The following is an 18,257-nucleotide window of genomic DNA, read 5'->3' on the forward strand; positions in this document are numbered from 1 at the left end:
CACGGACATGAACATCAATTTACTTCGAAAACCAAGAGTAAAGAGAAACGATCTGATTTATCAGTTTCTGGGAAATGCCCTCTGGAAGGAAGGCCGGCAGCGCCAGAGACACCCAACGTCTGCCTGTGAGCCAGGCGGAACCGGCAGGGACGCCCTTGGAACATGGGGCGCGGGGAAGGGGTCTACGGGCCCGAAGGGTCCCTGGGTCCGAGCCCCAAGTCGGGGCAACAGCGAGAAGCCGAGCTCGCCCCAAGTGTTGGGCGGAAACCCCTCGGTGACTGCGAAGGTCCAGGCGGAGGGTGGTGTCAGCGGCGGCGCTGGGGCACGCAGGCTCCATGCGTGCGGCTGCGCGCGAAGCCAGCTTTGCAGACGCAGCGGTAGGAACCGCTCGTGTTCACGCAGCGCTCGGTCTTGCATAGTAAGCCGCGCTGGTTCAGCTCTCGGCACTCATCGATGTCTGGAAGTGAGGGTGACAAGTGAGGACTTCACGAGGGCGCCAGAGCTGTGCTACCCGTTGGTTTCTGGTCCGAGCCGGGCTTCTGCAGGGCCCAACCCCGCCCCGCCCCGCCCACTTGCCCTCTGGCCCCGCCCCCTCGGCGCGGCTCACCGACGCAGCGCGCGCGGGACGCGTCCAGCTGGAAGCCGCCGGGACACTCGCACACTGCACCGCCCGGCCGCGGCACACAGCGGCCGCTCACACAGCGACACTCGTCCGAATCCTCCTCCGAGCTGTCCTCTTCTGCGCGGGCGGAGAGAATGAGACGTCAACACTGCCCCCGGCGATGGCCGCGGACCCGCCTGTCCCTCCAGCTACACTCACCTCTGGCGGGCTTCCCCAGCAGCAGGGGGCTCGTGTCCCAGAAAGAATTACTTTCACTCTGCGACGTCGGGCACTGGGACCCTGAGAGGGGCAGGGGGCGGTCAGCAGTCAATGGCCTTGATTCCCCTCGGCTCCCGCCCCCAAACTCCCGTCCCGGCCAACCCCTCTCGGGCATGCTCACCAGCGCCGCGCGGCGGGCACGGACGGCACTGGGCTCCCCAGCCTCGACCCTGGCGACAGCAGCAGTCATCGAAGGTGAGGGCGGGCCCGGCCAGGGGGCCTGCACACATGCCGTCGTCTCCGCGCTGGCCCCAACACACGTCCCGCCGCTCCGGGGCACGCTCTGCGGAGGAGGACCCGGCGTCAGGGAGGAGCCCAAAGCAGGGACCGCCCTCCCCCGCTCCAATCCACCCTCGCGGGAACGGCGGCCCCGGGCCTCCACGCGGCACACAGGGCTCTGGAGAGCCCAAGATGACCCTCGCCCTCACCGGCCGGGCTCTCGGGGCGCTGGCAGTCGCGGCCTGAGGGTCCGGGTACCCAGGGCGGGCGGCACTCGCAGCGGTAGGAGCCAGGCAGGTTGACGCAGCGGCCAGGGCGGCAGGCTGTGGGGTCCTGGCACTCGTCCACGTCTGCGGGCAGCAAGTGGATGGGTGGGGGTGGAAGTCACAGCTTGGCTCGGCTAGCTTCCCTCCCTCTTTCCCCAGAGGGCCGACCCGGGCCTCACCCATCTCTTCTGGGCTCAGACATTGGCGCTGCACCGGGCTGTACTCGGCTGGGGGAGTGCAGGCACAGCGGTAGCCACCGCGCGTGTTCTCACACACTCCGTTCCGGCAATTAGACTCGTCCAAACACTCGTCCACGTCTGAGGGGAGGAAAAGCGCGAGTGGTAGGCACAGGCCTGGAGTCGGGTGGTTGTGCGTGTCTCCTGGCTGCTTTCCCACGGCCACGGGGGCAGCTGCACTCACCCACGCATTCCAGCAGGTTCGAGTCGTAGTAGAAGCCGTGCTGGCAATAGCACTCGTAGCCGGGCTGCGTGTTCACGCACTTGCCCTCCTTGCAGATCTCCGCCCCAAACAATATGCATTCATCGATGTCTGCAGAGCGACAGGCCGTGGGCGCCTGCACCCTCTACCTGCCGGGCCTCTGAGGCCCCGTAGCAGAGGACGTGGGGGTGGCGCTTACCGTGGAAGGGCTGAAAAGTCTGCTACGGCTTTTCCCAAGTCCTACTTAAGGTGGTGGGGCGGGGCTTGGCAGAGGGGCGGGGCTTGGCAGAGGGGCGGGGCAGTCGGTGAGAGAGTGGGCGGGCCTTACACCAGTACCCGCAATTGACAAGCAAGCACTGGAGGGATGGGGGCGGTCCAAACCAGAGGGCGGAGCGGGGCGAGCCAGGTGGGCGGAGCCATGTTGGGGCTTACCACGGTGGGCTGGGATGCCATAGTTGACAATGTTGTTGTCCTGGGTATAGCCCTTCCCGTCTGGGCAGAGGCTGTGGAACTCAGCTACGGGAAGACAGTGGCCGTGGGGAAGGAAAGGAGCAGGATTGAGCACGTGCGTGCTGGCCCTAGGGCCGGAGCTCTCACCTCATTTCCCACCAACTCAGGAAGGGGCCCTCTTCCCCAATCCGATCCCAAATGAAGAAACTGAGGTTCAGGAAAGGGAAAAGGCCCCGCCAGGCTCCTGACCTGAGCTGTAGACTGGGCAGGGGTAGATCTCACAATGGTCTCCCCAGCCAGCCCCCAGCGAGCAGCAGCACTCCTGCTGGGTGACATTGGTGGCCAGAACACTGTCACAGAACACGGTGTCATCGAAGTTAAGGTAGCACTCCTTCTTGTGGTGGGGCTGCTCCACCTCTGAGGGGAGGGGAGAGCAGCTCAGGGTCCGGCACCATGTCTTTGCCTGTCCACACTGCCCACCAACCTCTTCCCTCTGTGCCCCCCCATCGCCTGGCTCCCTGTAACTGCCACATGAAAGCCAAGCTCCACCCTCAGTGTGGCATTCAGGGGCCGCCTGACAGAGCTGGTCCCGCCGGGCTCTCCCAGGCAAAAGAAATTTCTTCCTGTTCCTCATATTCCGGAGGGTGGGACCAGGTACAACTCTGAGCCCCAACTGCAGCATCTAGATTGAAGAGGGAGTCGAGAGGGCACTCACCCTCACAGCCGTGTTGGTCCTGGGTGGGTGTGAAGCCCTCATCACAGATGCAAACGTAGGAGCCCTGCAGGTTCTCACAGACCCCATGGGGAAGGCACAGGCCTGGGTCCTGGCTGCACTCATCTATGTCTTCAAGGAGGAGAAGAGCAGAAAGAATCACTCAGAGGGAAACCAGACCCTCTCTCCCTGGGGGTGGGCCTCAAGGGCCTCACACAAGCCGAGAACCTGAATTTCCACTTTGACTTCAAAGCACACACAACAGGAAAGCCACTCGTGTAGGTCTGTGCATGTGGGTAGATGTGTACACATTCAGTGCATTGTTCTTCAAAAACCCTAACAGAATGAAGCCCTGGCTCTCAGCTCAGCATCTGGGACTTTCAGTTTAGTCTTCCAGTATCTTTGTCTCATCACCCTTTGCTCTAAACCAGTAACACCCTCAGCTCTATGTCTAGGCCACAGGTATCTACTCACCCTAAAAACACAACTAGCTCTGCTTCCAGATCTCTGTGCTTTGCAAATACTCTTCTTTGGGCCTGGTAAATACCATCCTTTGCTTTTCTCTGCTTAGGGAATCTACTTATGCTTTAGGGAAGTCTGTTTATAGTTCAAGTTCCAATACAACTGTCACTTCTCTGTTGTAATTAATCACTAGCCCAGACCTCTTTTGGCACTGAGCGCTCTGAATTGTAAGAATCAATTTACCCAGGGCTCCATGCTAGGGGAGACTGTCTTCCTAGCAAGGAGCCCTGGGTTACTGCTCAGTATCTAGCATATAGCATGCTGCTACTGCTGCTAAGTCGCTTCAGTCGTGTCCGACTCTGTGCGACCCCATAGACGGCAGCCACCAGGCTCCCCCGTCCCTGGGGTTCTCCAGGCAAGAACACTGGAGTGGGTTGCCATTTCCTTCTCCAGTGCATGAAAGTGAAAAGTGAAAGTGAAGTCTCTCAGTTGTGTCCGACTCTTAGCGACCCCATGGACTGCAGCCTACCAGGCTCCTCCGTCCATGGGATTTTCCAGGCAAGAGTACTGGAGTGGGGTGCCATAGCATATAGCATAGAACCTGGCAAATATTAGGTGCTCAGTAAACTCTTGTTGGATGAATGCATTGAGGGGTGAGTTGGCATATAGTAATAAGCATCATCTAATTACTGTCATTATTACTGTTATTATTATTTTCTGTGAAAGAGTAGGATGAATGAGTGGATGGATGGATGGATGCAAAGACAGATCAACACTGTGTCTAGGAGATGACTGCTTACTGCCATTGCTCCTTGGGAGTTCTCAGCCAATCCCCCCATACCTTGGCATTTCCGGCCGCCTACCAGCCGATGCCCCTGGGGACAGAGACATCGATAGGAGCCATTGGTGTTGATGCAATCACCCCCAATGCAGGCTGCAGGGAAGTCACACTCATTGATGTCTGTAGAGAATCAAAGGGGTGGAGAATCTCAGGGATAAAGCCCACTCACACGACCTAAGGCTGCCAAGGTTTCCGAAGAGCCCTGGCTAAGGCCCACCCACCATGGCCCATCTTGGATCTGGATGGGGGCTGGCCATGGGAGTGGTAGCCTTGTTCACAGGTAGCCCCTGGGGTTGGGGCCTGTGCAGTGAAGGTCTGGGGCAGGGAGGAACAGGCCAGCCCCCCAGCTTGAGGCCTCCCCTCACCCTCGCAGCGGCTCCGGTCCCTTGACAGATGGTAGCCAGAGAGGCACTGACACTGGAAGGAGCCTGGCGTGTTGGCACAGATGCCATTGTCGCACACGTCCCCAGCCTCACACTCGTCCACGTCTGTGGGGCACAGGGGCCATCAGAGGGCTAAGATGGGGTGGTCCTGGGTCTCTGCTCCCCTCTTCCCACTCCTGCCCACGTCCTGGAGCACCAGAGCTGAGGCAGGTGGAGCTGGGGACAAGCATGGGCCCCTCAGCACCCTGCCCCTGTGTGGCACACCGTGCCCCAATGACCAGGCCAGGTGCGGGCAGGAACCCTGGGCCATCTCTGGCTCCAAAGAGCTCAGGCCTCCCATGCCTTGTCCATTCTCACCAAACAGTCCTCCCCATCCGCTGCTCTCGCCCTTCCCCTCCCCTCTGTAAGTAAGCTCCCCTATATCTTCGTTTTCCTGGAATAATTTCTTCCGCTTGTGCGGCACGCTTCTGTGCAGTCCTTTCTGGTGGGAGCTGGTAGTCGCCCACACCCCAGACTCCTTCCAAACCACGCACTTCCTGAAGGATACCTGAGCCCCACACCAGCCTCCCACCTCTCTGTTGCCATCAGCACCCACCTTCCTAGCGCTTCTCCCTTTCCCTCTCCTTTCCTCTCCATCCTGGGCGTTTTCAACATCCATCTGGCCAGCCAGGCCCAGCCTCCGATCCAACAGTCCTCCCTCCCTCAGTGTCCGCGACCTCCACTTCAACGCCAGCCCCTCGCTCTCAGTACGAGCGGCTGGGAGCTTCCCCCGCCATCTCCACGCCCGCTCCCTTTCCACTGCCTCCGATGCTGGTCTCCGGTCCCCTCCTCCGCCTCCTCTCCCCAAGGGCCCCTGAACACCTCTCCTGCCTCCTCTCTGCTCTGGCAAAGTCAGAGCCCTAGCCTGCTTCTCAGCGTGCCGGGTGCTGAGTGGGGCTGAGGCCGGCCACCACGCGGAGCACCAGCGGCCGCTCCACTCCGGGTGGCCTCCAGCTGGGCCAGATCCTCGGCGTGGCCGCACCGCCCTCTCCTCCTCCTCTCAGGCCTTGACACGAGGGAGGCCTAGGGAGCCCCCGTGCCCTTCAGCAGGTCCAAACTTTGCCGTTCTCCTCAGCCCACAGCCTCCACCCCACTCACTCTTCCTCACCTGCTGCCTCCGTCTTCTGGCCTCTCCTCAGGCCACAGAAGCTACCCTGCCAAGGCCGCCTTCTTGTCTCCCCAGTGAGTTCTTAGTTACAAGGACCTCTCTACTGCATTTAGCGCATCCTCCTCTGCCCTCGATGCCTGCCCTCCCCAGCTTCTCAGCTAGTGCTCCCTGGGCCCCCCATGACCCCTGCTCCCCCATCTCCCGCTCCTATCCCCTGCCTTCTGCCGACCTGGCAGTGTCCACAATGCTCCCCTCACGGGACTCAACCTCCTTGACTGCACCCCAGGGCTCCACAGCGCCCCCTAGTGTGCACCCCAGGGCTCCACAGCGCCCTCTAATGTGCACCTGGAGGCTCCACAGCTCCCCCTAATATGCACCCCAAGGCTCCACAGCCCACAGTCGCAAGTGGGTGTGTCTGGCCCAAGGCTTCCAATCTATACCGCCTGCCTTCTGTGGGCATCACCCTCTGAGAGACCCACAGGGACCACACACTCAACTGTCCAACGTGAAACTTAATGTCTTCCTTCTCAAACACGCCTCACCCCCAGGGACCCTATCCCAGTGAGCAGCACCCAATGAGTCACCCAAACTAGAAACCTGGAGACCCTTTACTTCTCTCTCCTTCACCTTGACATCCAGTTAACAAGCCCAGATAACTTGTTTTAATATTTCTCTAATATCACATAGTCTCATGACCATCTTTGAGGCCACTATTATCACATCTGCCACTGTCTCTGTCCTGAGTCTCCACCAGACCTCCAGTCCCTCTCCACAATGGGCATCAGGGAACTTTCTAGAACAAATAGCAAATGTTGTCATTCTTCCCCTTAAAATGCTTCAGGTACCTCCTAATAACTTCAGGGTGAAGTTCAGGGTGAAGCCCTGGGCAGGGCTTAAGTGGGCTCTTCAGGCCGTGGGGGCCTGCCCCTCACCAGCCAGCCTCGACCCCACCCGCTACTTACACCTTACTTTCCCTAGACACTCTGTGCTGGTGTTCACAGAGCCTGGCACGCTCTTCCCTCTCTCTTATCTTTGCTTGGCTAACTCCTGTTGATCCTTTAAGACAACTCAGGCCTCGCCTTCTCCCAGTCCCCCTGAGGTTTCCCAGAAACACCCAGACTCCACTGAGGCCGACAGTCCTGCGCTCTACAGTCGGTGTCTACGGTTCTCCAGTTTCTCTGACTCCCATCCCTCAGCCCATCTCCTGATGCATAAGAAACATTATTGTCGGAGGGGAGGGAGGGGACTACTGACACCCCCTTTCTTTTATATCTCTCCCACTCCGTATTCAAGTAACTGTGCTTTGTAAACGCAGCTTCAAGCCTTGCCTCCTAAGATCCTTCCTACCTAGAAATTCCGCGGCCCCCTCCTCCGCCAGGTTGCGGAGAAAGTGAGTGGGTCAGTGAAGGGAAGGTGTCTGTGAATTAACTGTCTCCCGTCCAACAGATGGGGTGACCCGGTCCCCAACCTCGACTCTCGAGTAGGTGGCGGGAGGCAGGGCGGGGAGGGCCGTAGCTCACCCAGGCAACTGCGGCCGTCGGGCGCCGGCGCATAGCCTTGGGCGCACGTGCAGCGGAAGGAACCCGGAAGGTTCTCGCACCAGCCTGGAGAGCAGGGGTTGCCCTCGGCGCACTCGTTCACATCTGCGGCGGAGAAGGCTTGCCTCGGACCCGGCCCCACTGGACGAGGTCCTGTGAGGGGATGGGAGACCCTCCTTCCAGGATGGGGGGGGGGGTTCCCCCGCCCCTACGCGGGGAAAGCCGGGTTCTGGAACTCCCACGCCAATAGCCCAGCCCCATCACCGGGGCAACTCCCAAAGGGCCCAGCCCCCACCCGGACCCCAGCCCCGCGCGCACCGCGGCAGGCCCCGCCCCCCTGGCTGCGGTAGCCGGGCAGACAGGCAATGCACTTGAAGCTCCCAGGTTTGTTCTCGCATTTGCTATCCGGGCAGGTGCTAGGGTCTCGGCACTCGTCGATGTCTGCGCAGGAGGGAGGAAGAAGACTTGTTTGGGGACAACGTTGCCGGCCAGATGCTCAGGGGCCTCCGCAGGGCCTCCCTCTGTCACGGATCGACCAGGGGAAGCGGGCCCTCTGGGTTCCAGACCGAAACCTCCGAGAGGCCCAGGGCTGGGCAGAGACGGGAGTGAGGCCCTCCGCCCCCACCCCAGGCCGAGGCACCACTGAGGACCCGCGCCGGTCCGGATGGGTCTTCCCCACCTTCGCACACGGGAGGTCGGGAGGCTTTGAGCCGGTAGCCGGGGTAGCAGTTGCACTTGTAGTGTCCCGGAAAGTTGATGCAGAAGCCGCCGTCGCCGCACAGGTGGGGCTTGGCGCACTCGTTCAGGTCTAAGCGGGAGGAAGGGGGCGCGAGGGGAGTGCAAAGTGGCGGAGGGGATGACACGCAATGAGGAGAGCTCCCCGGGTCCGCCGAGCCCCGGGCCCGCCCCCGGCCACTCCGTGCTCACCCACACACGAGCGCCCCCCGGCGCCGACGTGCAGGCGGTAGCCGCGGTTGCAATGGCAGTTGTAGGAACCTCCGGTGTTCATGCAGATGCCCCGCCCGGCGCCGCACGGCTCTGCCTCGCACTCGTTCACGTCTGAGAAGAGCGCGCGGGTGGGGAGATGTCAGAGGACGGTCCGGAGCCAGGGCCGCCCCCGCGCCACCCCCTCGCCACGCTCACCCACGCAGTAGCGGTGCTGCGGATGCGACCGGTAGCCGGGATTGCAATGGCAGGAATAGTCCGAGGGCCCCGGGACGCACTCTCCGTGGCCACAGATGTTCTGGTTCAGTCGGCACTCGTCCGTCTCTGAGGGGGGCGCCCGGGGGAAGGGCGGCAGGTCAGAGCGGGCAGGAAGGGAGCATTCGCTTTCTGCCACGTTCGCAGGGAAGAACTGGACACCCCATCACTTTCGACGCCGATACCTGAGCCTGGTCGCACTGATTTCAGATCTCTGTACAGCCATTACCCTCTCATCCTAGGATTCCCTACACCTCCATCACAAATACCGTGACATCACAACCCCAAGTAGCCCCAAACCATGATCCCAGGTCCCCGGCATCCCCATCTCCCCAGTCCAGGACCCTTCATACTTCTCTCCTCACTTACTATACTCTGACTCCAGTCACCTCAACATCTCAAACCCTGCAGCCTCAGTCACACCAATATCCTCTAGACCAGCGAACCAACACCCCTTGCCTTAGGGACCTGCCTGCCCCCCCACCCCCATTCCAGAAGTTTTTCTCCCCCTCCCAAGGCAGGCAGGAGCTGGTTTCCTGGGAACCCTGACTGACACAGGTGATCAGACCCAGGAAGCCTCCTTACCTTCTTTCCTAGGATTCACAGTACTCCCTGCCTCCCACCTCTTTCTCCTAGGGGCCCTTCCCCTGAGCCCTGCCCCAGGAAGCCACAGGCAGCCCTGGCCTCAGGTTGAACCCCACTCCCTCCCAAACACACCTGGCCAGTGGGCTCTTGCAGGCTGTTCTCTCTGCTTAGAGTGCCTCTCCCTAGGCTCCTTAACACCCCGTCCTCTGATAAGTCTCCCCAAGTGCCTCTTTCTCCACATTCCCACAGCCCCCAGGCTGTCACTGGGTTATCCCAGCCTGGGCAGATTTCCTGGGCTGCCACCTTCCACCAGGAGCTTATCTAGGCTCCAGTTTTCAATTGGGTTGGTGGCTTCCTTGCAGCTGGAGTCCAAACAGCCATGGGCTTGAATCCGGCTCAACTGTGTGACCTGGGATGAGCTACTGAACCTCTCTTAGCCTCAGTTTTCTCATCTGGAAAGTGAGGCTAACCGTGCCCACTTCACAGAGTACAAGGAAAGTAAATGGTATTTAGTATGTAAAACTCTCCAGTCAGTGCCTGGCCCAGGGCAACTGTTCAGCCATAGCTAGCAATTATTATGATGCCCCAAACCATGCAGACACTTCCCACAGCCTTTGGGATCAAATCCAAGCCTCTTAAAGCTCCCTGAGCTGGCCCTCTCCTAGTTCAGAAACACTGATCTGTGTGTGGTGTCTCTCTTCTCCATGAAACCAAGGTTTCATGTTTCCATGCCTTTGCCCAAACCTCTGCCCAGACCGGAATGTCCTTTTCCCCAACCTGCTAGCCCATTTCTTTCCCATATTTCATCGTTAATTTCTAACACTCTTAAAAGCTCTGTTCAGAAAGCCTTCTCTCATCGCCATTCTACACATGATCACAATACCCAGACTTCCTTCCTTCTTCTCTGATTTACTTTTGCATAACCCTTATGAGACATACTGTGGCTCAGAGGTTAAAGTGTCTGACTGGAATGCGGGAGACCCGGGTTCAATCCCTGGGTTGGGAAGATCCCCAGGAGAAGGAAATGGCAACCCACTCCAGTACTCTTCCCTGGAGAATCCCATGGAGGGAGGAGCTTGGTAGGCTACAGTCCATGGGGCCGCAAAGAGTCAGACACGACTGAGCGACTTCACTTTCACTTTATGAGACACACTAGATTTGGACTCATTGATCTGTTTGCTGTCTGTCTACTCCACAAGGACCGGGAATTTTTGTCTGTTTTGTTTACTATTATGTCCCCAGCACTTAAACAGTGCCTGCACACAGTAGGTGCTCCATAAATATTGACTGTAAATGCCTTCAGACTGGCCTGACCACCACCACTCGGATCAGTTGAGGGCAGAGTGGCGTCTCAGAGTGCTGCACCCCGAGGCTTCCCCAGCCCCCAGCCCAGGGTCGAGCTGAAGGGGTGAAAGAGGAGAAACCCTAAGTTGGGGGCGTGGCTTACCTGGGGCGTGACCTAGGTGGGCGGGTCTTACCTGTGACTTGAGTAGGGGCGATTTCCACCGCACTGCGGGACGGGGGCAAGTCGGGCAGGAACTGGGGCGGCGGGGGCCAGGAGATCAGCTCTGCGGGCAGCAGCAGACGACCATTAGCGGGTGAGGAGGCTGAGAGAGCCGCCCCTCTCCCCGCAGGTCACTTCACACCCAGCCGGCAACTTCACACCCAGCTGCACCGCCCCCTGGTGCCTAAGCTGTGAACTTCCCCGGCAGTGACAGTCCTTGAGGACTGGTGCCTACAGAGCCCAGCTCACCCGGGTAAGGCCGGGCAGGAGATATGGTGACAGTCGGGTGGCTCTGCTGCGCTGACTGCTCTTCAATCACTGGCTGCGGGCGACAGCAGCATGAACCCTCTGTGTCTCCTTGGCCTCCCTGCCCCTCCCACCTGGGTTCTCATACTCACTGAGTCTGTGCTCACCCCTACAAGGGAAGAAGACGGGGCATTAAGTGTTGGGCTGGGAGAAGGGAGTCAAGTCTGGGATTGGCAGTTGGGCATGTGTGGTCAGAGTCCCTAAGAGTTCAACGACCATGTCTCTGGGCCAACCATCAAGGGTTAGATCCTGATGTCTGGGGATGTTTTCATCACAAGTCAGTGAAGCGATGGCTGGACAAGGTCCTCAGCTTGGGAGGTTATAGCAAGGGTCAAATCCCTGGATCAGGGGTCAGAGGGTCAGATCTAGAGGCAGCATTTGAGCTGCATTAGTGCCCTGATCTGGAAATCAAAGGTGTCCTGGTTTCAGAGGATTGAACCTGGAGGGCAATAAATGATCAAATCCCATGGATCAGGGGTGACATCCTGGGCTTAGTTACAACACTGGTTAGGGGTCAGAGTGTCAGTTCCAGGGGTCAATGCTAGTCTGGGATTAGGAGTTAGAGGTTAGACTCAGGTCCTAACTGTGGGTCAAGGGTCAAGGTGTCAGACCTAGGGGTTCTGCAACTGTCAGGAAACAGGAGGGATCGGGCCAGACCTCTCTCTTCCTCTGTGTCCTCAGGTGGTGGTGCCCGGCTGGGGCTCTCGGGCAGCTGCTGGGGCTTGGGTGGCCCATCGGGGTGCAGGAAAAGGGAAAAGTCACTTTCGCCCTGAATGGTGAGCGTCTGGTGGGAGGTGAGGATGTGGTACCCCTTCCCAGCTGGGCAGATCTCCTTGAAGGCAGCTGTGGCCAGAGCAAGGGGCAGGCAAGTGAGCCCTTCCTGGAGAGGCAGGCTCACAGACAGCCCCCCGGCCCCAAAGGCCCCTGGCTCACCAGTGCCATCAGCTGGGCAGCGCTGGCACCTGGCACCCCAGGCCTTGCCGACGCTGCAGCAGCAGAGTTGGCGGGTGAGACGTGTGGTCAGGGGGTGCTGGCACTGGTGTTCAGGGCTCACCAGGCGGAAACACAGGCTCTTCTCCTCCGGCTTGTCCGCTGCAGTGGCCAGTGATGGGCATGGACATCTGGGCCTGAATGCTGCCCACGTCCCTCTTCCCAGCTGCTCCAGACCTCACCTCTCTGGCACAGGAGGCCTTGATTCTCGTGTGGTCCCTGACCCCACATGACCCTGAATTCATTTGATCCCTGAAACCTGTATTATTCTGATCTCATGTAATACTTGAAACTTCTGTGACCACTGAACCCATTGATCCCTGATTCTAGCTGTTCTAGACTCTTTATCCCTCCCACTCATCAAGCCCCTGGTCTCATATGACTCTGCCTCCTCATAACCCATGACGCTATGTGACCTGTTATTCCAGATCTCATGCAATTCCTTGAAGCCACTGATCCCTGACCCCATCTGCTCTAGATCTTGCTCCTCCTCCAGCAGTCAACTGTTGACCCCACTCTGACCTCTGTGACCTCTGTTTGGAGCCTTACCCTCCCACCCGTGCTTCATGACCTCCAAGGACCCCCGAGTCTCACCAATGCATTGTGTGCGGGAGGGGCCCAAGCTATGGCCAGGTGGGCAGACACAGCGATAGGAGCCAGGGTTGTTGAGGCAGTCGCCATGGCGACACATGCCTGGCATCGCGCACTCGTTGATGTCTGCGGTAACAAGTGAGAGTTTGGGCCCTCCAGGCTGGGTGACAGCGACCTGCTCCAGAAACCTCATGGTTCTACCCGCCCCCCCCTCCAAGTGACAACTGGCCCGTACCCTGGCAGTGCGTGCTGTTGAGCCTCTTGTAGCCCTGGGGACAGTCAGCGCCCACCTCCCCACGAACAGGCCCTGGCTTCTGCACCCCTGTGTCTGTGGAGAGAGGACAGCATGGCAGGAGAGGACTCGGGGGCTGCAGAGAGGGAAGGGACGGCACTGAGGAGGGGAGTGGGGTACTTCGGGGAACCGGGTGGGAAGTGAGAGGCTCAGGCTGCGGGGCTGGGAGGGGCTGGGGGAGGGTGTGCCCCGTGGGGAGGGGCAGAGATCTCACCGAGCCAGGGCACTCACACTGCAGCTGGGGGCACTTGTGGCACTTGCTCTGGCCCCAAGCGGTGCCGATGCTCCCACAGCAGTCTTCCTGCTTGGTGAGGCCCGGGAGGGGGTTGCTGCCACACTAGGGAGAGGAGCGTGGACAGGGGTCACAGGCTGCCCAGCCCCCACCTGGCCTCCCTCCTCGGCCCCTTTTCCTCCTCCCCCGACTCAACCTGCAGGACCCACCCAGTTTTGAGCAAACCCGGTGGACTGGAACAGGGCGGCCCTGAGCAGCGTCTGTGGGTTCACTCACGGGCTGCTTGGGCAGCGTGTCCTGGAAGCAGCGGCCCAGGGGCTTCTGGGTGGGTGGCCGGGGATGAGGGGGCTTGGGGTGCGGCAGCAGGTGCTGGGAGGGGGCAGGGCCCTCGGCGTTGGGCCCTTCGATGCGGTGCACTTGGACTGAGGCCTCGGGCGGGTGGTGGACGCGCACGTTCACCACGGGGGGCGGGGCCTGCACTGGGGGGCGGGGCACGGCGGCTTCAGGGCTGCCCCGCAGCGCCTGGTGGCAGGTGGTGGCGAGGAGCTCCTCCAGGGCTGGCCCCCGCCCGGGTCCTGCCCACCCCCTCCAGTGCCCGCCCACCTCGGCCTCCCGGGGTATGCCCATTGCCTGGTACCTTCCGCTGAGATCTGTCCTGGCCCGAGGGGCACCAGGAAGGTCGCATGCTGGGCAGGGGGCCCCTCCCCGGGCCCTGGCGGATCGGCGATCACCTGGACCGCGTACATGGCGTGCTTGCTGGCCACAGACTCGCCCTCTGGAGCCAGGGGCGGCAGCGCGCCCGTGGACAGGGCCCCGGCCCGGCCAAGCCCAGGGCCTGAGCCGCCAGCGCCTCCGCCAGCTCCTCCAGCCGGCACCTGGCAGAAGCGACCCGTGAAGTCCGGGGGACACAGGCACTGGTTTCGCGAGGAACACTGGCCGCCGTTCATACAGGGCAGGGGGCACACCACTGGGGAGGAGAGGTGGGTCAGGGCCCAGGCAGACCCCTGTGGCCAGCATCCAGACCCAGTCTCTCACCCACATCCTGTCTCTTCCCTCCCTCCTCCCTACTTCCAAGCCACCCACTGGTTCTGTTCTCCCTGGGAAGCTGGCCTTAGTAACACATCAAACACACACACACGCTACCCTCTAGGTCCCCCAACATCCTTATACCCTAGGGGCCACTGGCATCTTGAACTTACATCCTAGCTAGGAGACCCTGTGCCAGCTGCGTGACCCTGAGTGACAGACTTCAGTGGTCTGTCACTTCAGAGGCCTCCCAGGCCTCAGTGTCCTCCTCTGTAGGGCAGTCCCATCTATTAAATGAAGCAAGGCCTGTCCAAAACTCTGCACACTGCCTAGTACACAGAGGGCGTTTAATAAGCAGTAGCAGCTGATGATGATGGTGGTGGACTAGCCTTTCCCTCCCCTTGGGCCTTTCCTGGACATTCAGTCTCTATCTGGTGCTTCCTTCCCCTTGCCCCTCAATCCTTTCCCTGACTCAGCCCTCTCTGGGCTCTCCCTTCCTCTGTTCAGCCATCCCAGGGCCCGCACCTCACTGCTGCCAACTTGAGCTGTGCCTCCCTGGGACCTCTCTTAAGCAACTCCACCCAGGGGACCCTGTCAGAAATCAGCATTCTGCCTCCCCACCTCTTCTTGGCCTTGAACCACCACTGGGATCCCTGCCTGCCCAGTCATTCATAACTGAGCTCTGAGGCTCCAGTTCCGGCCTCTGTAATGTCTCATAATCCATCTTCCCTCCTCCCCATGCCCCCTGCCCCTCCCCTGCCTGTCCACATCCCAAGCACCCCCAGAGAAAACTTGCCTCAGGCAAAGTTCCGGCACAGCCACAGCCCTGCTCCCAGCTAGCTTCCCTGCCTGCTCTCCATGGCCCAGAAGGAACCTTCTTTCGGCCCATCCCGTCTGCTCTTTCCATATGCATCCTACGCTCCAGGACTCATCTCCTGTTTCCTACAAGCATGCCACGTCTTCTGCTTCCCTGCCTTGACCCATGCCATTTCTGCCCACTCAGAGCCTAGTCCCCATCTGTGCATATTCACATCATATCCTTCCAGCCCCTCCCCCAGGAGGAGAGCCTTTCCTCACATCCCACCCGCCCTCTGCCTCAGCTGAGTGCCAGAGGAGGTGCTGGGGGAATGAATGAAGGAGTGAATCAGGGAGCTGATGGGATGTCTGTCTGTCTGTCACACACTCACATCTGAAATCCAGCCTTGGGGACCTGCGCTCTGCACCAAGCCCAGCCCCTCTCCGGCCCCTCCCCCAGGACTGCCCTCACTTCCCAGGATGGGGAGGTGGGGGTGCTGCCCCCTGGACACCTGGAGGGCCTTGGAGGGACGGCCCACATGCAAGGTCACCGGGGCCTGGCTACGAGCAGCCCAGCCCAGCCCAGCCCATCCTGCCCGGCCTCTGGGGGCCAGACTCTCAGGGCAGAAGGGGTGTGTCCTGGGCTAGGGGAGGCAGGATCCTCTCCTTCCTGCCTCCCAGTGAGTCACCCACAGCGGTGAGGGTGACCTCCCAGTGACACCCGCCCACTGTGGCCTGGGCACCGAGCCTGAGGGATGTGGGCAGCACAGATGGAGACAGCAGCCTGGGCAGGATGGCCAGGGGGCTTGGGAGGCTGGGCCCAGGGACACTCACATGCACAGTCATCTCATCACACACACACATGCACAGACTGATTCTGACACCAACACAGGCTTACATAAACACTCCCATAGTCACTGCAGACATGCACCCAAGATAACACAAAGAAACCTGTGCTGAGCCCCGTGTGCCAGCCCAAAGCCCGGGCATACCCCTGCATGTATGCATGTGCAAGCACGCGTGCACACACAGACCCACACACACATCTTATGAGAACTGTGAACCGCATCTGTGGGGTGCCTCAGATCTGTAGTGGCTATGTGAGTATCGGAGTGTGTAAGAGGGGCTGTTTGGCTGGTGCCATCCTGGGCCTGGCCTAATTACCCTGTCCGGGAGGGTAATTACTGCTGGGACACCTCCCCCAGCCTGGCCCACAGGGCCCTGGAGGAGGAGCGCTGAGCCACAGGCCTGGCCCTTTGAAGAGCGATGTTGGGAGAGGGGTGGGCTCCAGGTATAATGGGGGAGTTTTCAGGGGTTGGGGGGTTGAGGGGAGACTCTGAGGCGGAACTGTTCAGAGCTTCTGGGGGAAGCACAGATGGGGCATCAGGAGAAGGAGAGACCGAGGACCCAAGCCAGCCCCTGCCGCCAGGCCTGCTCCCCACTTGTTAGGCCTCAACGCCCCTCCCCTCTAAGACCTCGCCAGTAACTAATTCCCTCACTCCCAGCCTGAGCCTGGCTCCTCCTCCCAGGGAATGCAGGTGTCTACCGCTGGCAGGCCCTACTTGAGACATTTTTTAAAGACTTTTCCTGTTTCTTCCAGAGAGTCTGTTTCTAGGGGGAATACTTAACCCTTCTCTGAGACCTGCATCAGCTTGCATCCCCGCAAAAGCCCCTGCCTGTCGACCTCGACTCCCTCTCAGAACCCAGCACTTTCCTAGAAGCCTGTGCCATCCAGGGCGCCAGCATGACCCCACACCTTAGGCCTCAACCCCAACCCGAAGCTGTGAAGTTCAGGCTTCCACGCAGCCCTCCCCACTCCGGCCCCAGCACTCCAGCCTCTCAAGCCCCCTGAAGCCCCTGGGGCCGGCGGCCCTCCGGCTGGGCTCTCTGAACCCACGGTCGCCAGGGTCACAAGGCCTCTGCAGCCATGTCTCCTGCGTGGGCTCCCGGAGCTGGCCTTCCCCGCGCCCCCCGCCCGCGCCCCCGGCCCTCACCCACGCGGAAGCCGGAGCCCGTGAGCGTGTCGGTGCTGTGGCCGTTCTCTCCGATGAGCGTCATGTTGGAGCCCTTCTGACAACTGTCCCGACACTGGCCCTTGAGACAGGTCCGCTTGCAGATCACCGGCGCAAAGACCACCTTGAAGCGCTCGCGGGCCAGCGCCCCGCCCCCGCCAGCGCCCCTCTCGCCTGCCGGCCCCCCCTCGGCCCCGCCGTCCGGGCCCAGCAGCAGCAGCAGCAGCGCCAGCAGCCCCGCCGCCCCCGCCCCGCGCATCTCAGGGGCCAGGCCGCCAGCAGCCCCACGGGGCCCGGGCATCCGGGGCCGCAGGACCCGGGGGGCGCGCCCGGGCGGGGGCGATGGTCCCGACGCCCGAGGGGGATAAGCAAGCCGGGAGCCCCGGGAGAGGCTCAGAGAGGGCAGCGAGGGACAGGATGGGAGGAAGCGCGCGGGGAGGGGACTGCAGGCGCGGGCGCGGGCCCAGTGAGAGGCAGAGAGATGGAGGCTGGACCGCGGGGAGCCCAGAAACTTCCACCACCCCGGGAAGGAGCCCAGCCACGAGCCCGGGCCGGGGGCCTGCGGAGGCCCCAACGTGAGGCCGGAGCGAGGAGGCCGGAGCAAGTTGAGGCGGAGAGGAGGAGCGAGGGGAGAGGAAGGCCGGGCGGCCGGCCCGCTCCGCGCCTCCCCCGGCCGGGCTGGGCTCCCGCGGCCGCCGGGAAGCAGGGAGCGCGCGGGGCGGACGCAGGGAGAAGTGAGCAGTTGTTTTCCCTGGCTGGAGCGCGGCGCGGCGGCGGCGAGGGGGGCTGGGACGCTGGCCCCGGGCCAGGGAGACAGTTTTTTTCTGTTTAAAGCGTCGTCGCTGCCGCCTGGGGGAGCGAGGGTGTGCGGGCGGGTGGAGGCTGGGGGGGGGCGGTCCCCGCCCCAGATGCCCGGCCCGCCGGAACCCGCCGCCGCCGCGCTGGGCCCGCTCCAGCTAGCCCTCACCTGGGACCGCTGGCCGCCCCGCCGGATTCCTCCGGGCGGGGCCGGGAGGCCCGCGCCCACCTCCGCCCCGCAGCATCCAAGTGGGAAACCGAGGCTGGGGGAGGAAGATGGGCCGGGCCCGGGGGTCGCGCGGCTGGTGGGAGGCCAGGTGGTGCTGGAACCCAGGGCTCCCAGCCCTGGCCCAGCCTCCCTTGCACATGCGGGGTCTCACCACCCCTCAGTCACTTCTCATGAGTACCGGTCCACCCCTGCCCACTAAGACTCAAGGAGGGGGTACCCCTTCACCAGGGCCTCAGTGGGGTCCCAGGAAGAAGTTCATGGGGCCCTGAAGAAGAGTAGACAGAGCAAAGTTTGAAATCCAACTTGCCTGCCAACCCCCAGTAAATGGCTTCCCGGTGCCCACCCTGCCCCCGCCCCTTTG

General features: G+C 61.4%; 1 protein-coding gene across 3 annotated transcripts; it reads right to left on the bottom strand.

Annotated features, from left to right (window-relative positions):
• Positions 1 to 38: 38 nt before the first annotated feature.
• Positions 39 to 17,666, bottom strand: LTBP3 (latent transforming growth factor beta binding protein 3). 3 transcript variants are annotated; one of them, XM_043451424.1, is made up of 28 exons: positions 16,852 to 17,664; positions 13,674 to 14,003; positions 13,313 to 13,515; positions 13,036 to 13,141; positions 12,748 to 12,840; positions 12,516 to 12,638; positions 11,865 to 12,023; positions 11,589 to 11,774; positions 11,024 to 11,040; positions 10,875 to 10,947; positions 10,600 to 10,689; positions 8,480 to 8,605; positions 8,264 to 8,395; positions 8,016 to 8,144; positions 7,655 to 7,777; positions 7,319 to 7,441; positions 4,634 to 4,756; positions 4,269 to 4,388; positions 2,969 to 3,097; positions 2,503 to 2,670; positions 2,236 to 2,319; positions 1,786 to 1,914; positions 1,545 to 1,682; positions 1,309 to 1,449; positions 1,002 to 1,163; positions 821 to 901; positions 608 to 739; positions 39 to 457 (listed from the first exon to the last, which is right to left on the bottom strand). In XM_043451424.1, exons 1-28 carry the CDS (start codon positions 17,168 to 17,170, stop codon positions 306 to 308), a joined length of 3,891 nt encoding a protein of 1,296 aa, XP_043307359.1. In that variant the 5' UTR covers positions 17,171 to 17,664; the 3' UTR covers positions 39 to 305. The 3 variants fall into 3 exon arrangements, with proteins under 3 accessions (XP_043307359.1, XP_043307361.1, XP_043307360.1); XM_043451426.1 differs by lacking the exon at positions 4,634 to 4,756 and having other exon boundaries at positions 16,852 to 17,666; XM_043451425.1 differs by lacking the exon at positions 11,024 to 11,040 and having other exon boundaries at positions 10,875 to 10,948; positions 11,588 to 11,774; positions 16,852 to 17,665.
• Between the last annotated feature and the right edge of the window lie 591 nt (positions 17,667 to 18,257).

This window comes from Cervus canadensis, chromosome 29 (genome assembly GCF_019320065.1).
Source record: "Cervus canadensis isolate Bull #8, Minnesota chromosome 29, ASM1932006v1, whole genome shotgun sequence".
NCBI classification, from domain to species: domain Eukaryota; kingdom Metazoa; phylum Chordata; class Mammalia; order Artiodactyla; family Cervidae; genus Cervus; species Cervus canadensis.